This window comes from Oncorhynchus gorbuscha, linkage group LG08, assembly GCF_021184085.1.
Source record: "Oncorhynchus gorbuscha isolate QuinsamMale2020 ecotype Even-year linkage group LG08, OgorEven_v1.0, whole genome shotgun sequence".
NCBI lineage: Eukaryota > Metazoa > Chordata > Actinopteri > Salmoniformes > Salmonidae > Oncorhynchus > Oncorhynchus gorbuscha.
Genome location: NC_060180.1, coordinates 1,895,387 through 1,910,931, shown reverse-complemented (window position 1 = coordinate 1,910,931; position 15,545 = coordinate 1,895,387). Strand labels below are relative to the sequence as shown.

Sequence of the window (15,545 nt, the reverse complement as noted above, 5' to 3'; positions counted from 1 at the left end):
ATAGAGAGATCATAATAGAGGAGAGAGACCATAATATAGAGAGATCAGAATAGAGGAGAGAGACCATAATATAGAGAGATCATAATAGAGGAGAGAGATCATAATAGAGGAGAGAGAGATCAGAATAGAGGAGAGAGATCATAATATAGAGAGATCATAATATAGAGAGATCATAATAGAGGAGAGAGACCATAATATAGAGAGATCAGAATAGAGGAGAGAGATCATAATAGAGGAGAGAGAGATCAGAATAGAGGAGAGAGATCATAATATAGAGAGATCATAATAGAGGAGAGAGATCAAAATAGAGGAGAGATATCATACTAGACGAGAGAGATCATAGTAGAGGATAGAGATCATAATATAGAGAGAGATCATAATAGAGGAGAGAGACCATAATAGAGGAGAGAGATCATAATATAGAGAGAAAATAATAGAGGAGAGAGATCATAATAGAGGAGGGAAATCATAATATAGAGAGATCATAATAGAGGAGAGAGACCATAATAGAGGAGAGAGATCATAATAGAGAATGATCATAATATTGAATGATCAGAATAGAGAATGATCATAATAGAGAATTATAATATAGGAGAGAGAAATCAGAATAGAGGAGAGAGATCATAATAGAGGAGAGAGATCAGAATAGAGGAGAGAGATCATAATAGAGGATAGAGAGATCATAATAGAGAATTATCATAATATAGAGAGAAAATAATAGAGAGAGAGATCATAATATAGAGAGATCATAATAGAGGATAGAGACCAGAATAGAGGATAGAGATCATAATATAGAGAGATCATAATATAGAGAGATCAGAATAGAGGATAGAGATCATAATAGAGAATTATCATAATATAGAGATACATCATAATAGAGGAGAGAGATCATAATAGAGGATAGAGATCATAATAGAGGAGAGAGATCATAATAGAGGAGATAGATCATAATAGAGGAAGATCATAATAGAGAATGATCATAATAGGAGAATGATCATAATAGAGAATGATCATAATAGAGAATTATAATATAGGAGAGAGATCATAATAGAGGATAGAGATCATAATAGAGGAGAGAGATCATAATAGAGAGAGAGATCATAATAGAGGAGAGAGATCATAATAGAGGAGAGAGACCATAATATAGAGAGATCATAATAGAGGAGAGAGACCATAATATAGAGAGATCATAATAGAGGAGAGAGATCATAATATAGAGAGATCATAATAGAGGAGAGAGATCATAATAGAGGAGATAATACCATAATATAGAGAGATCATAATAGAGGAGAGAGATCATAATAGAGGAGAGATCATAATAGAGAATGATCATAATAGAGAGATGATCATAATAGAATGAGGGATCATAATATAGGAGAGATCATAATAGAGGAGAGAGATCATAATAGAGGAGAGAGATCATAATAGAGAATGATCATAATAGAGAATGATCAGAATAGAGAATGATCATAATAGAGAATTATAATATAGGAGAGAGAAATCAGAATAGAGGAGAGAGATCATAATAGAGGAGAGAGATCAGAATAGAGGAGAGACAGAATGTGTACGGTACACTAATGATGTCAATCACCTTCTGTATTTCACAAGGATAATGACATCTTATTGACATACTAATGCAGCTAACTTTCCTAAAGTACACAAGTGTCTTTAGATGTGACATTGTTCCCTCACCTTAGTCCAGGACTGGGGTCCATTCCATTAGGAGGATTGGAGTTGGAATCCACATTTCTGTTTACTTCCTTTATTGAAATGGAAGTGACCAAAATCCTTCCTTGTTCCCCCTCAATGAAAATGTAAATGTCTCCCTTCAGACCTCGACAGTGTCATCTTAGTGTAATGGAGTTGTGTTGGTGAGTGGGAGAGCCAGGCTGATTCCCACCAGTTACACTGCTTTTCTCTGTAAACAGTTGAATATCAGGGAGTGTAACTAGTTATATGTTTTCATTCGTCTCAGGGATTCAAACCGGCAACCTTTCAGTTACTGGCTCAGTGCTTTGAACCGGTAGCGCCATATGACTCAATATATTCAGGTTTCCCTCAGGTATATGACTCAATATATTCAGGTTTCCCTCAGGTACATGACTATACAGTATATATTCAGGTTTCCTTCAGGTTTATGACTAAATATATTCAGGTTTCCTTCAGGTTTATGACTAAATATATTCAGGTTTCCCTCAGGTCATGACTAAAGTATATATTCAGGTTTCCTTCAGGTTTATGACTAGATATATTCAGGTTTCCCTCAGGTACATGACTATACAGTATATATTCAGGTTTCCTTCAGGTATATGACTAGATATATTCAGGTTTCCCTCAGGTATATGACTAAATATATTCAGGTTTCCCTCAGGTTTATGACTAAATATATTCAGGTTTCCTTCAGGTTTATGACTAAATATATTCAGGTTTCCCTCAGGTACATGACTATACAGTATATATTCAGGTTTCCTTCAGGTTTATGACTAAATATATTCAGGTTTCCCTCAGGTTTATGACTAAATATATTCAGGTTTCCCTCAGGTACATGACTATACAGTATATATATCAGGTTTCCTTCAGGTTTATGACTAAATATATTCAGGTTTCCTTCAGGTTTATGACTAAATATATTCAGGTTTCCTCAGGTTTATGACTAAATATATTCAGGTTTCCCTCAGGTTTATGACTAAATATATTCAGGTTTCCTTCAGGTTTATGACTAAATATATTCAGGTTTCCTTCAGGTTTATGACTAAATATATTCAGGTTTCCCTCAGGTTTATGACTAAATATATTCAGGTTTCCCTCAGGTTTATTCAGGTTTTAAATGATATTCAGGTTTCCTTCAGGTTTATGACTAAATATATTCAGGTTTCCCTCAGGTACATGACTATACAGTATATATTCAGGTTTCCTTCAGGTTTATGACTAAATATATTCAGGTTTCCCTCAGGTTTATGACTAAATATATTCAGGGTTCCCTCAGGTACATGACTATACAGTATATATATTCAGGGTTCCCTCAGGTACATGACTATACAGTATATATATTCAGGGTTCCCTCAGGTACATGACTATACAGTATATATATTCAGGGTTCCCTCAGGTACATGACTATACAGTATATATATTCAGGTTTCCTTCAGGTTTATGACTAAATATATTCAGGTTTCCCTCAGGTTTATGACTAGATATATTCAAGTTTCCCTCAGGTATATGAATATATATGTGAAGGTATTCCTTCTCTATGAACAGGTCAACATGGTGATTGGTATCCTGGTGTTCAACAAGCTGGTCTCCAGAGACGGGATTCTGGAGAAGAAGCCGAAGCATCGAGCTGGGTAAGAAACCACCTACAGCAAAGATATAGAATATCTATTCTATTCTATTTCTATGACCTGTAGTATGTCTGAAGCAGCTGGGTAAGAGAGCACCTACTTGTAAAATACATTGTGATACACAGCAAAGACAGACAGCAACTAGTTATTCTTCCTTATTTAGCTATACTTCCTTATATGGACATTGAAACACTCCGTGTTGGCCGGAGTGTTGACTGTGTAGTCCTAAAATCTGCAGTGGTCTACTTACATTTACATTACATTTAAGTCATTTAGCAGACGCTCTTATCCAGAGCGACTTACAAATTCTCCAGTCCTTTAGTATACATCGTAGTCTGACTCCCCCTCACCACACATTCACACAGACCCTCTGAATCTCTTCATTTTCCATATGGAGATTAGGCCTCGCTCTTTACTCTGTCTGATGGGAGGCCATTAGAGGCATCAACATAAAGAGGTCACATCTCTCTGGGGGAGACGACGTGTGTGTGTGTGTGTGTGTGTGTGTGTGTGTGTGTGTGTGTGTGTGTGTGTGTGTGTGTGTGTGTGTGTGTGTGTGTGTGTGTGTGTGTGTGTGTGTGTGTGTGTGTGTGTGTGTGTGTGTGTGTGTGTGTGTGTGTGTGTGTGTGTGTGTGTGTGTGTGTGTGTGTGTGTGTGTGTGTGGAGAGTAGGGGGGAGACGTGGCAGAATCAGTCCATAATGAAAATAGTTTAAAACGCCCACCACCCACAGTTCCCCAGATTGGCCCTGACTACTACTAACAAGATACAGAGCTGGAATGAGTTATTTTCTGTCGTCTTCTCGTTGGTTGGTACACCAACATCCCTCTTAAACAGCCCCACATAAAGACTGGTTTATACTCGGTCTAACAACATGTCTGTAGACCACTAGAATGTGACAACTGTCCACAGACAGTCCTGAGATCTACTGTAAACCAGCCTTAGGTCATCTTGTCATGTGTTTTTAGAACACTTTGGCCCTGCCTGACTACTACTAGTGTGATACAGAAAGTTGGGATGCCATTCCAAGTGATGTTTTTTTCACTAACGTCATTTTCTGTCTTCATCTTGATGCGTGTTAATCCCAAAGCCCTCTACAACACCCACGCTAACATGAAAAGTTGTGGGTGCTACTGTTTTTTCTTAACCCTTGTGTGGTGTTGAGGTCTGTGGGACACATTTTCAGTGTTTACTAAATGAAAAATGCAATTCATTATTTTTTCAATCTGGACTCTTTGGCCTTGGCTCATTTTCTGTGAAGAACATGTAAAAGAACACATTTTTATTGAATGCACACTGTGAAACTACACAATACATGTTTTATTTATTGTATTTTTTTATTTAACCTTTCACTTGGCAAGTCTTGCGGGAACCTGCACGATGTTATTACAATATATTATTACAATATATTATTACAATATATTATTACAATATATTATTTCAATACACTATTTCGATACATTGTCAAAAACAAAACATTTTTCCAAACTCTCCCCCAGCCAGGTGCACATTGGGTGAGGAACACAACAGATAAATAGCTTTGCATGTGTGGCTCCTTATCACAATGAATCAGTAAGGCAAAAATAATCTCTGCACAGAGAGACTTCAAAATAATTTTTGCAGGGAGAGAAGCTGGTGTGGAAAGAGTGTTTTCCACTTTGGAAGATGAAGCATCTTCAGAATATGAGGATCATGTCTCTGTCAATTCAGAATCTGACAGTGAGTTGGAAGAATATGATGAGATTGACCCTCAGCCAGCCCCAGGACCAGCCCGTCAGCAACCAGCCCCAGGACCAGCCCATCAGCAACCAGCCCCAGGACCAGCCCATCAGCAACCAGCCCCAGGACCAGCCCATCAGCAACCAGCCCCAGGACCAGCCCGTCAGCAACCAGCCCCAGGACCAGCCCGTCAGCAATCAGCCCCAGGACCACCAGCCCAATCAGCCCCAGGACCACCAGCCCATTAGCAACCAGGACCAGCCCATCAGCAACCAGCCCCTGGACCAGCCCGTCAGCAACCAGCCCCAGGACCAGCCCGTCAGCAATCAGCCCCAGGACCACCAGCCCATTAGCAACCAGGACCAGCCCATCAGCAATCAGCCCCTGGACCAGCCCATCAGCAACCAGCCCCAGCACCAACCTGTCAGCAGCCAGCCCCAGGACCAGCCCGTCAGCAACCAGCCCCAGGACCAGCCCATCAGCAACCAGCTGCCAATGTGATAAAGATGTAACTAGGGCCACCCCTCAGCTATCAATGTCATAAAGATACAACCAGGACCATCCCTCATGACTGCCAATGTGATAAAGATACAACTAGGGCCGTCCCTCATGGTTGCCAATGTGATAAAGATACAACCAGGGCCGTCCCTCATGGTTGCCAATGTGATAAAGATACAACCAGGGCCGACGCGGATGGAGGTTTCTCATGTGCAGGACATAGTCTTCTTTTGAACTTTTCATCCCAGACACCATCCATAAAATCATTCTGGACTGTACTTATTTGGAGGGAAGGTGTGTTTATTTATTTATTTTTAATTAGGGGGGAGGTTCTTAACCTTGCTGGTGTTTTCAGATCCAATGGAGAATCCACAGAATCCCTGTGGGATGCAGAAACAGATTTCTGTGCAACAATGTCTCTGTAAAACTTACACATTATTGACAGGATTATCCATTTCAATAACCGAGACACCAGACCAGCTCGGCGGCAGAGAGACAAGCTTGCTGCAATCAGGTCAGTGTGTGACAAGTGGGTGGACCGCCTTCCACTGTTTTACAACCCCGGGCCCAACATTACTGTTGATGAGCAGCTTATGCCATTTAGGGGCCGCTGCCCCTTCAGGCAGTACATACCGTCTAAACCTGCAAAATATAGAATCAAGATCTGGGCTGTCTGTGATGCTGCTTCATCATATGTGTGGAACTTGCGAGTATATATGGTGAAGTCAAATGGAGGAGCCCCAGAGAAGAACCAAGGGATGCAGGTTGTCCTGGAGGAGCACTTGAGAAGAACCAAGGGATGCAGGTTGTCCTGGAGGAGTCCCTGAGAAGAACCAAGGGATGAGGGTTGTCCTGGAGGAGCCCTTAAGAAGAACCAAGGGATGCAGGTTGTCCTGGAGGAGCCCTTAAGAAGAACCAAGGGATGCAGGTTGTCCTGGAGGAGCCAAGAAGAACCAAGGGATGCAGGTTGTCCTGGAGGAGCACTTAAGAAGAACCAAGGGATGCAGGTTGTCCTGGAGGAGCACTTAAGAAGAACCAAGGGATGCAGGTTGTCCTGGAGGAGCACTTAAGAAGAACCAAGGGATGCAGGTTGTCCTGGAGGAGCACTTAAGAAGAACCAAGGGATGCAGGTTGTCCTGGAGGAGCCCCTGAGAAGAACCAAGGGATGCAGGTTGTCCTGGAGGAGCACTTAAGAAGAACCAAGGGATGAGGGTTGTCCTGGAGGAGCCAATGAGAAGAACCAAGGGATGAGGGTTGTCCTGGAGGAGCCAATGAGAAGAACCAAGGGATGAGGGTTGTCCTGGAGGAGCCAATGAGAAGAACCAAGGGATGCAGGTTGTCCTGGAGGAGCACTTGAGAAGAACCAAGGGATGCAGGTTGTCCTGGAGGAGCACTTGAGAAGAACCAAGGGATGCAGGTTGTCCTGGAGGAGTCCCTGAGAAGAACCAAGGGATGCAGGTTGTCCTGGAGGAGCCAATGAGAAGAACCAAGGGATGCAGGTTGTCCTGGACGTGACACAGTGACTCCGTGGCCACAACATCACATGCAATAACTTTTTTACTTTGCACAAGCTGGGACAGGAGCTCCTAAAGAGGAAGCTGACGATGGTAGGAACAGAGCTCACACCTCAGCTGCTGAATGCACGGAAGAGGCCTATCAATCCCTCTTAGTTTGTGTTCACGGCCGACACGTCCCTAGTGTCCTACGTGCCAAAGAAAGGCACAAATGTGGTACTCTTGAATACGCTGCATAGGGATGGGAGAATCTATGACCAGGAACATCATAAACCAGAAATGATAATGGATTACAATGCTACAGAAGGAGGGGTGGACAAGACAAGCTGGTGACTGACTACAGCTGCAGAAGAAGAACCCTCTGCTGGCCACTTGTGATATTCATTTAACATCTTGGACATACAACACGTTTGTCAACTGGATGGCATTGAACCCAGACTGGAACAGAGGGAAGCTCCAGAGGAGACGGCTCTTTCTCGAGGAGCTGGGCAAGGCATTGGTAAGACCCCAAATCCAGAGGAGACACCATATCCCAAGGACCCCAGCTTCTGCTGCCATCGTGAGGAGGATTCAGGAAGAGGATGCTGGTGCCCCATCTGCCCGACCCACAGAACCAACAACTCCAGTACCGGAAGTAAGTGTGAGTGATGTCGTTGCATGTGTGTGTCTGACTCTCCTACCTTGGCCTGCTGTAACTATATATGTGAGTGAGATTTTTGTAAAATTCCTGAACTTAGTGTTTTCATCATTCTAGATTGCAGCTGGTAGCAACAAGAAGAAGCGTGTGATGTGTGTGGACAAGAAGGACAGGAAGACACAGTACACATGCATCAAGTGCAAGAAATACATTTGCAACACACACACAGTAAAACTCTGTCCCTCATGTGGTGTGTAGACCGGCCTTAATTTGTGTTCAATGTGGCTCATTTATCATTTCCATAAAATACTGTAGGAATATTTGTCCTTCCAATGTGTTCAGTTCAAAGCAATAAACATCAATTGTGATGAAAACATTGTTTCATTTATATTTGTTCAAGATAAACATGATTTATTCCATCCATGTCTTGATTATAATTTATTTTTGTTTATAAAAATCACATTTTACAACAAAAAAAACGAATAGCGCTTGTATAGATAAATGAGAAATATGAACCATGTATGCTCTCTATATTGCAAGTAATTGATATTAGTCAACATCTAAGTATGAATTATTAAGTATTTTTACATAAATTGTTATGGTTGTATTGTTTTAAAAACCCAAAATATTGTGTGTCCATCAGACTCGTGAACATTGGGTGAATAGCATGAACACCACACAGGGGTTAAAAACACGGACAAATTGTCCCTAGATTCTGCTAATATGATAGAGAACGTTGGGATGGTGTAGTGCTGCTTCTTCACTACTGTCATCACTAGTGTCCACATGTTGTATGAGAGAACAGAAGGAATGCTATGCTAGTCATAGTGCTGCTTCTTCACTACTATCATCACTAGTGTCCACATGTTGTATGAGAGAACAGAAGGAATGCTATGCTAGTCATAGTGCTGCTTCTTCACTACTATCATCACTAGTGTCCACATGTTGTATGAGAGAACAGAAGGAATGCTATGCTAGTCATAGTGCTGCTTCTTCACTACTATTATCACTAGTGTCCACATGTTGTATGAGAGAACAGAAGGAATGCTATGCTAGTCATAGTGCTGCTTCTTCACTACTATCATCACTAGTGTCCACATGTTGTATGAGAGAACAGTAGGAATGCTATGCTAGTCATAGTGCTGCTTCTTCACTACTATCATCACTAGTGTCCACATGTTGTATGAGAGAACAGAAGGAATGCTATGCTAGTCATAGTGCTGCTTCTTCACTACTATCATCACTAGTATCCACATGTTGTATGAGAGAACAGAAGGAATGCTATGCTAGTCATAGTGCTGCTTCTTCACTACTATCATCACTAGTGTCCACATGTTGTATGAGAGAACAGAAGGAATGCTATGCTAGTCATAGTGCTGCTTCTTCACTACTATCATCACTAGTGTCCACATGCTGTATGAGAGAACAGAAGGAATGCTATGCTAGTCATAGTGCTGCTTCTTCACTACTATCATCACTAGTGTCCACATGTTGTATGAGAGAACAGAAGGAATGCTATGCTAGTCATAGTGCTGCTTCTTCACTACTATCATCACTAGTGTCCACATGTTGTATGAGAGAACAGAAGGAATGCTATGCTAGTCATAGTGCTGCTTCTTCACTACTATCATCACTAGTATCCACATGTTGTATGAGAGAACAGAAGGAATGCTATGCTAGTCATAGTGCTGCTTCTTCACTACTATCATCACTAGTGTCCACATGTTGTATGAGAGAACAGAAGGAATGCTATGCTAGTTATAGTGCTGCTTCTTCACTACTATCATCACTAGTGTCCACATGTTGTATGAGAGAACAGAAGGAATGCTATGCTAGTCATAGTGCTGCTTCTTCACTACTATCATCACTAGTGTCCACATGTTGTATGAGAGAACAGTAGGAATGCTATGCTAGTCATAGTGCTGCTTCTTCACTACTATCATCACTAGTGTCCACATGTTGTATGAGAGAACAGAAGGAATGCTATGCTAGTCATAGTGCTGCTTCTTCACTACTATCATCACTAGTGTCCACATGTTGTATGAGAGAACAGAAGGAATGCTATGCTAGTCATAGTGCTGCTTCTTCACTACTATCATCACTAGTGTCCACATGTTGTATGAGAGAACAGAAGGAATGCTATGCTAGTCATAGTGCTGCTTCTTCACTACTATCATCACTAGTGTCCACATGTTGTATGAGAGAACAGAAGGAATGCTATGCTAGTCATAGTGCTGCTTCTTCACTACTATCATCACTAGTGTCCACATGTTGTATGAGAGAACAGAAGGAATGCTATGCTAGTCATAGTGCTGCTTCTTCACTACTATTATCACTAGTGTCCACATGTTGTATGAGAGAACAGAAGGAATGCTATGCTAGTCATAGTGCTGCTTCTTCACTACTATCATCACTAGTGTCCACATGTTGTATGAGAGAACAGAAGGAATGCTATGCTAGTCATAGTGCTGCTTCTTCACTACTATTATCACTAGTGTCCACATGTTGTATGAGAGAACAGAAGGAATGCTATGCTAGTCATAGTGCTGCTTCTTCACTACTATCATCACTAGTGTCCACATGTTGTATGAGAGAACAGAAGGAATGCTATGCTAGTCATAGTGCTGCTTCTTCACTACTATCATCACTAGTGTCCACATGTTGTATGAGAGAACAGAAGGAATGCTATGCTAGTCATAGTGCTGCTTCTTCACTACTATCATCACTAGTGTCCACATGTTGTATGAGAGAACAGAAGGAATGCTATGCTAGTCATAGTGCTGCTTCTTCACTACTATTATCACTAGTGTCCACATGTTGTATGAGAGAACAGAAGGAATGCTATGCTAGTCATAGTGCTGCTTCTTCACTACTATCATCACTAGTGTCCACATGTTGTATGAGAGAACAGAAGGAATGCTATGCTAGTCATAGTGCTGCTTCTTCACTACTATCATCACTAGTGTCCACATGTTGTATGAGAGAACAGAAGGAATGCTATGCTAGTCATAGTGCTGCTTCTTCACTACTATCATCACTAGTGTCCACATGTTGTATGAGAGAACAGAAGGAATGCTGTGCTAGTCATAGTGCTGCTTCTTCACTACTATCATCACTAGTGTCCACATGTTGTATGAGAGAACAGAAGGAATGCTATGCTAGTCATAGTGCTGCTTCTTCACTACTATCATCACTAGTGTCCACATGTTGTATGAGAGAACAGAAGGAATGCTATGCTAGTCATAGTGCTGCTTCTTCACTACTATCATCACTAGTGTCCACATGTTGTATGAGAGAACAGAAGGAATGCTATGCTAGTCATAGTGCTGCTTCTTCACTAAACACTATTTCCTGTTGTTTTGTTGTTTGTTGTCCCACAGACCGATGAACGAGCCCCATACAGGGTTAACTCTGAAATGTGCCAAATGTGGTGTGGTGTCCACCACTGCTCTCTCTGCAACTACAGCCAGTAATGCCATGTAAGTTCTCTCTGACAGGACATCGATGCCTGGCACTGGGAATTCATGAGTGCGTGTGTGCGTGTGTGTGCATGACTGGGCTCATGGTCTGTGTGTGTGTGTGTGTGTGTGTGTGTGTGTGTGTGTGTGTGTGTGTGTGTGTGTGTGTGTGTGTGTGTGTGTGTGTGTGTGTGTGTGTGTGTGTGTGTGTGTGTGTGTGTGTGTGTGTGTGTGTGACTGGTCTGATGGTCTGTGTGTCTTGACCAAGACCTTGGAAGATCTACAGAGAATAAATAGGATGGAAAATGTGTCCTTGCATAGATAGCTAATGTTAGACCTATAGTAGAGTACTGGGCAGTCAGACAGTAATGTTAGACCTATAGTAGAGTACTGGGCAGTCAGACAGTAATGTTAGACCTATAGTAGAGTACTGGGCAGTCAGACAGTAATGTTAGACCTATAGTAGAGTACTGGGCAGTCAGACAGTAATGTTAGACCTATAGTAGAGTACTGGGCAGTCAGACAGTAATGTTAGACCTATAGTAGAGTACTGGGCAGTCAGACAGTAATGTTAGACCTGTAGTGGAGTACTGGGCAGTCAGACAGTAATGTTAGACCTATAGTAGAGTACTGGGCAGTCAGACAGTAATGTTAGACCTGTAGTAGAGTACTGGGCAGTCAGACAGTAATGTTAGACCTGTAGTGGAGTACTGGGCAGTCAGACAGTAATGTTATACCTATAGTAGAGTACTGGGCAGTCAGTCAGTAATGTTAGACCTGTAGTAGAGTACTGGGCAGTCAGACAGTAATGTCTTGCATGTCAGAGAGACAACGGAACACTATCTGGTAAGATAGTATGTGTTCTGGTGCTTCTGTATTTGTAGACTGAACTGCTGGCTTTGTGAGTCATTAGTCTGGCCAGGCAGTAATGTATTCTATCTACAAGAAAGACCACTGTAGTAGTCTGGCCAGGCAGTAATGTCTTCTATCTACAAGAAAGACCACTGTAATAGTCTGGCCAGGCAATAATGTCTTCTATCTACAAGAAAGACCACTGTAGTAGTCTGGCCAGGCAGTAATGTCTTATATCTACAAGAAAGACCACTGTAGTAGTCTGGCCAGGCAGTAATGTATTATGTGATCTGATGTGTGCCAGGTTAACCTCTATCCCCTGTCTCCCCCTGTTTCCCCTCTCCCACCCTCTCCTTCCCTTTCCCCTCTCCCGCCCCCTCTCTCCCATCCCCCTCTATCCTCTCCTCCTCTCTCCCTCCCTCTGTCAGGGCCTCTCTGTGGAGTTCCTGTGTGGTTCTGCCTCTGCTGGCTCTGACCTGGATGTCTGCGGTGCTGGCCATGACAGACAAGCGCTCCATCCTATTTCAGATCCTCTTCTCTGTCTTCGACTCGTTGCAGGGCTTTGTCATCGTCATGGTGCACTGTATCCTGAGGAAAGAGGTAAGGAAGAGAGAGGGAAGAGGGAGAGAGGAGGGAGAGGGAGGTATATTGAGGAAGTGAGGGAAGGAGAGGGAGGTATTGGGGAAGGAGAGGGAGAGGGAAGTATTGGGGAAGTGAGGGAAGGAGAGGGGGAGAGGAGGGAGATGGAGAAAGAGGTCTTGGGGAAGTGAGGGAAGGACAAGGGGAGAGGAGGGAGAGGGAGGTATTGGGGAAGGAGAGGGAGAGGGGAGAGGAGGGAGAGGGAGGTATTGGGGAAGGAGAGGGAGAGGGGAGAGGGAGAGGAGGGAGAGGGAGGTATTGGGGAAGGAGAGGGAGAGGAGAGAGGAGGGAGAGGGAGGTATTGGGGAAGGAGAGGGAGAGGGGAGAGGAGGGAGAGGGAGGTATTGGGGAAGGAGAGGGAGAGGGGAGAGGAGGGAGAGGGAGGTATTGGGGAAGGAGAGGGAGAGGGGAGAGGGAGGTATTGGGGAAGGAGAGGGAGAGGGGAGAGGAGGGAGAGGGAGGTATTGGGGAAGGAGAGGGAGAGGGGGAGAGGGAGGTATTGGGGAAGGAGAGGGAGAGGGGAGAGGGAGGCATTGGGGAAGGAGAGGGAGAGGGAGAGGGGGAGGTATTGGGGAAGGAGAGGGAGAGGGGAGAGGAGGGAGAGGGAGGTATTGGGGAAGGAGAGGGAGAGGGAGGTATTGGGGAAGGAGAGGGAGAGGGGACAGGGGACAGGAGGGAGAGGGAGGTATTGGGGAAGGAGAGGGGGGTATTGGGGAAGGAGAGGGGAGAGGGAGAGGGAAGTATTGGGAAAGTGAGAAAAGGTGAGGGGGAGAGGAGGGAGATGGAGAAAGAGGTCTTGGGGAAGTGAGGGAAGGACAAGGGGAGGTATGTATGGGTTGGGGATAATGGGATACTCTTTCAGTAGGATTCTGTTCATAGTGCACAACATATCAAAATTACCCCCCCCCCCAAAAAAAAAAAATACTTTACAACATGATATAAAAATGAATGTTTCTTATTGGACCAATTCAGATAGAGTCACCCCATTTTACACTTGGTGCCAAATGAACATGGCCCTGTGTCACAACGTTTTGTTGACCCTTAAACATGTTTAATCCCTCATATCTCTTGTGGCCACACACACACACACACACACACACACACACACACACACGTCATGTTTCCCATTTGGCCCTAACTACAGTATTTATTAGGAGATTATTAGGAGATTAGTAATCTGGCCCAGATTAATTCCAGATGTTTTGTTTACAGTGACTTGCGAAAGTATTCACCCCCTTTGGCATATTTCCTATTTTGTTGCCTTACAACCTGGAATTAAAATATCTTTTGGGGGGGGTTGTATCATTTTATTTACACAACATCCCTACCACTTTGATGATGCTAAATATTTTTTTTATTGTGAAACAAACAAGAAATAAGACAAAAAAATTTAGAACATTTGAGTGTGCATAACTATTCACCCCCCCAAAGTCAATACTTTGTAGAGCTTTTGCAGCAATTATATCTGCAAGTCTCTTGGGGTATGTCTCTATACACATCTAGCCACTGGGATTTTTGCCCATTCTTCAAGGCAAAACTGCTCCAGCTCTTTCAAGTTGGATGGGTTCCGCTGGTGTACAACAATCTTTAAATCATACCACAGATTCTCAATTGGATTGAGGTCTGGGCTTTGACTAGGCCATTCCAAGACATTTAAATGTTTCCCCACTCGAGTATTGCTTTAGCAGTATGCTTAGAGTCATTGTCCTGCTGGAACAGTCTCAAATCTCTGGAAGGCTGAAGCAAGAATTTCCCTTGTATTTAGAGCCACCCATCATTCCTTCAATTCTGACCAGTTTCCCAGTCACTGCCAATTAAAAACATCCCCACAGCATGTTGCTGCCACCACCATGCTTCACTGTGTGGATGGGGTTCTCAGGATGATGAGAGGTGTTGGGTTTGTGCCAGACATAGTGTTTTCCTTGATGGTCAAAAAGCTAAATTTTTATCTCATCTGACCAGAATACCTTCTTCCATATATTTGGGGAGTCTCCCACATGCCTTTTGGTGAACACCAAACATGTTTGCTTATTTTTTTCTTTAAGCAATGGCTTTTTTTTCTGGCCACTCTTCCGTAAAGCCCAGCTCTGTGGAGTGTACAGCTTAAAGTGGTCTTATGGACAGATACTCCAATCTCCGCTGTGGAGCTTTGCAGCTCCTTCAGGGTTATCTTTGGTCTCTTTGTTGCCTCTCTGATTAATGCCCTCCTTGCCTGGTCCGTGAGTTTTGGTGGGCGGCCCTCTCTTGGTAGGTTTGGTTTGTTGTGGTGCCATATTCTTTCCATTTTTTAATAATGGATTTAATGGTGCTCCGTGGGATGTTCGAAGTTTGGGATATTATTTTATAACCCAACCATGATCTGTACTTCTCCAAAACTTTGTCCCTGACCTGTTTGGAGAGCTCCTTGATCTTCATGGTTCCACTTGCTTGGTGGTGCCCCTTGCTTAGTGGTGTTGCAGACTCTGGGGCTTTCAGAACAGGGATAATGTGACAGATCATATGACACTTAGATTGCACACATGTGGACTTTATTTAACTAATTATGTGACTTCTGAAGGTAATTGGTTTCACCAGATCTTATATAGGGGCTTCAGCGCAAAGGGGGTGAATACGCACCATTTTACAATTGATTTAATTTTTACAACTTTTTTTAAACAAGTTATTTTATTCATTTCAATTCACCAATTTGCACTGTTTTGTGTATGTCTATTACATGAAATCCAAATAAAAATACATTTAAATGACAGGTTGTAATGCAACAAAGTAGTAAAAACACCAAGGGGGATGAATACTTTTGCAAGGCACTGTACATCACTTTCCTGTTAACCTGCCCCCCCCCCTCCCCAGTGTCATGGCCATAGCCTGTCAGAAACTAAAATACACATTATATA

At 42.9% G+C, this 15,545-nt stretch overlaps 1 protein-coding gene across 6 annotated transcripts in view; it reads left to right on the top strand.

Annotated features, from left to right (window-relative positions):
• LOC124041093 (adhesion G protein-coupled receptor B3-like) overlaps positions 1–15,545 on the top strand; it is a 113,650-nt gene that overhangs the window by 65,800 nt on the left and 32,305 nt on the right. For all 6 annotated transcript variants that reach the window (XM_046358255.1, XM_046358252.1, XM_046358254.1 and 3 more), the window contains 3 exons: positions 3,256–3,341; positions 11,086–11,184; positions 12,444–12,615. In XM_046358255.1, the coding sequence (XP_046214211.1) occupies positions 3,256–3,341; positions 11,086–11,184; positions 12,444–12,615 (357 nt within the window). The remainder of the gene's footprint in view (positions 1–3,255; positions 3,342–11,085; positions 11,185–12,443; positions 12,616–15,545) is intronic.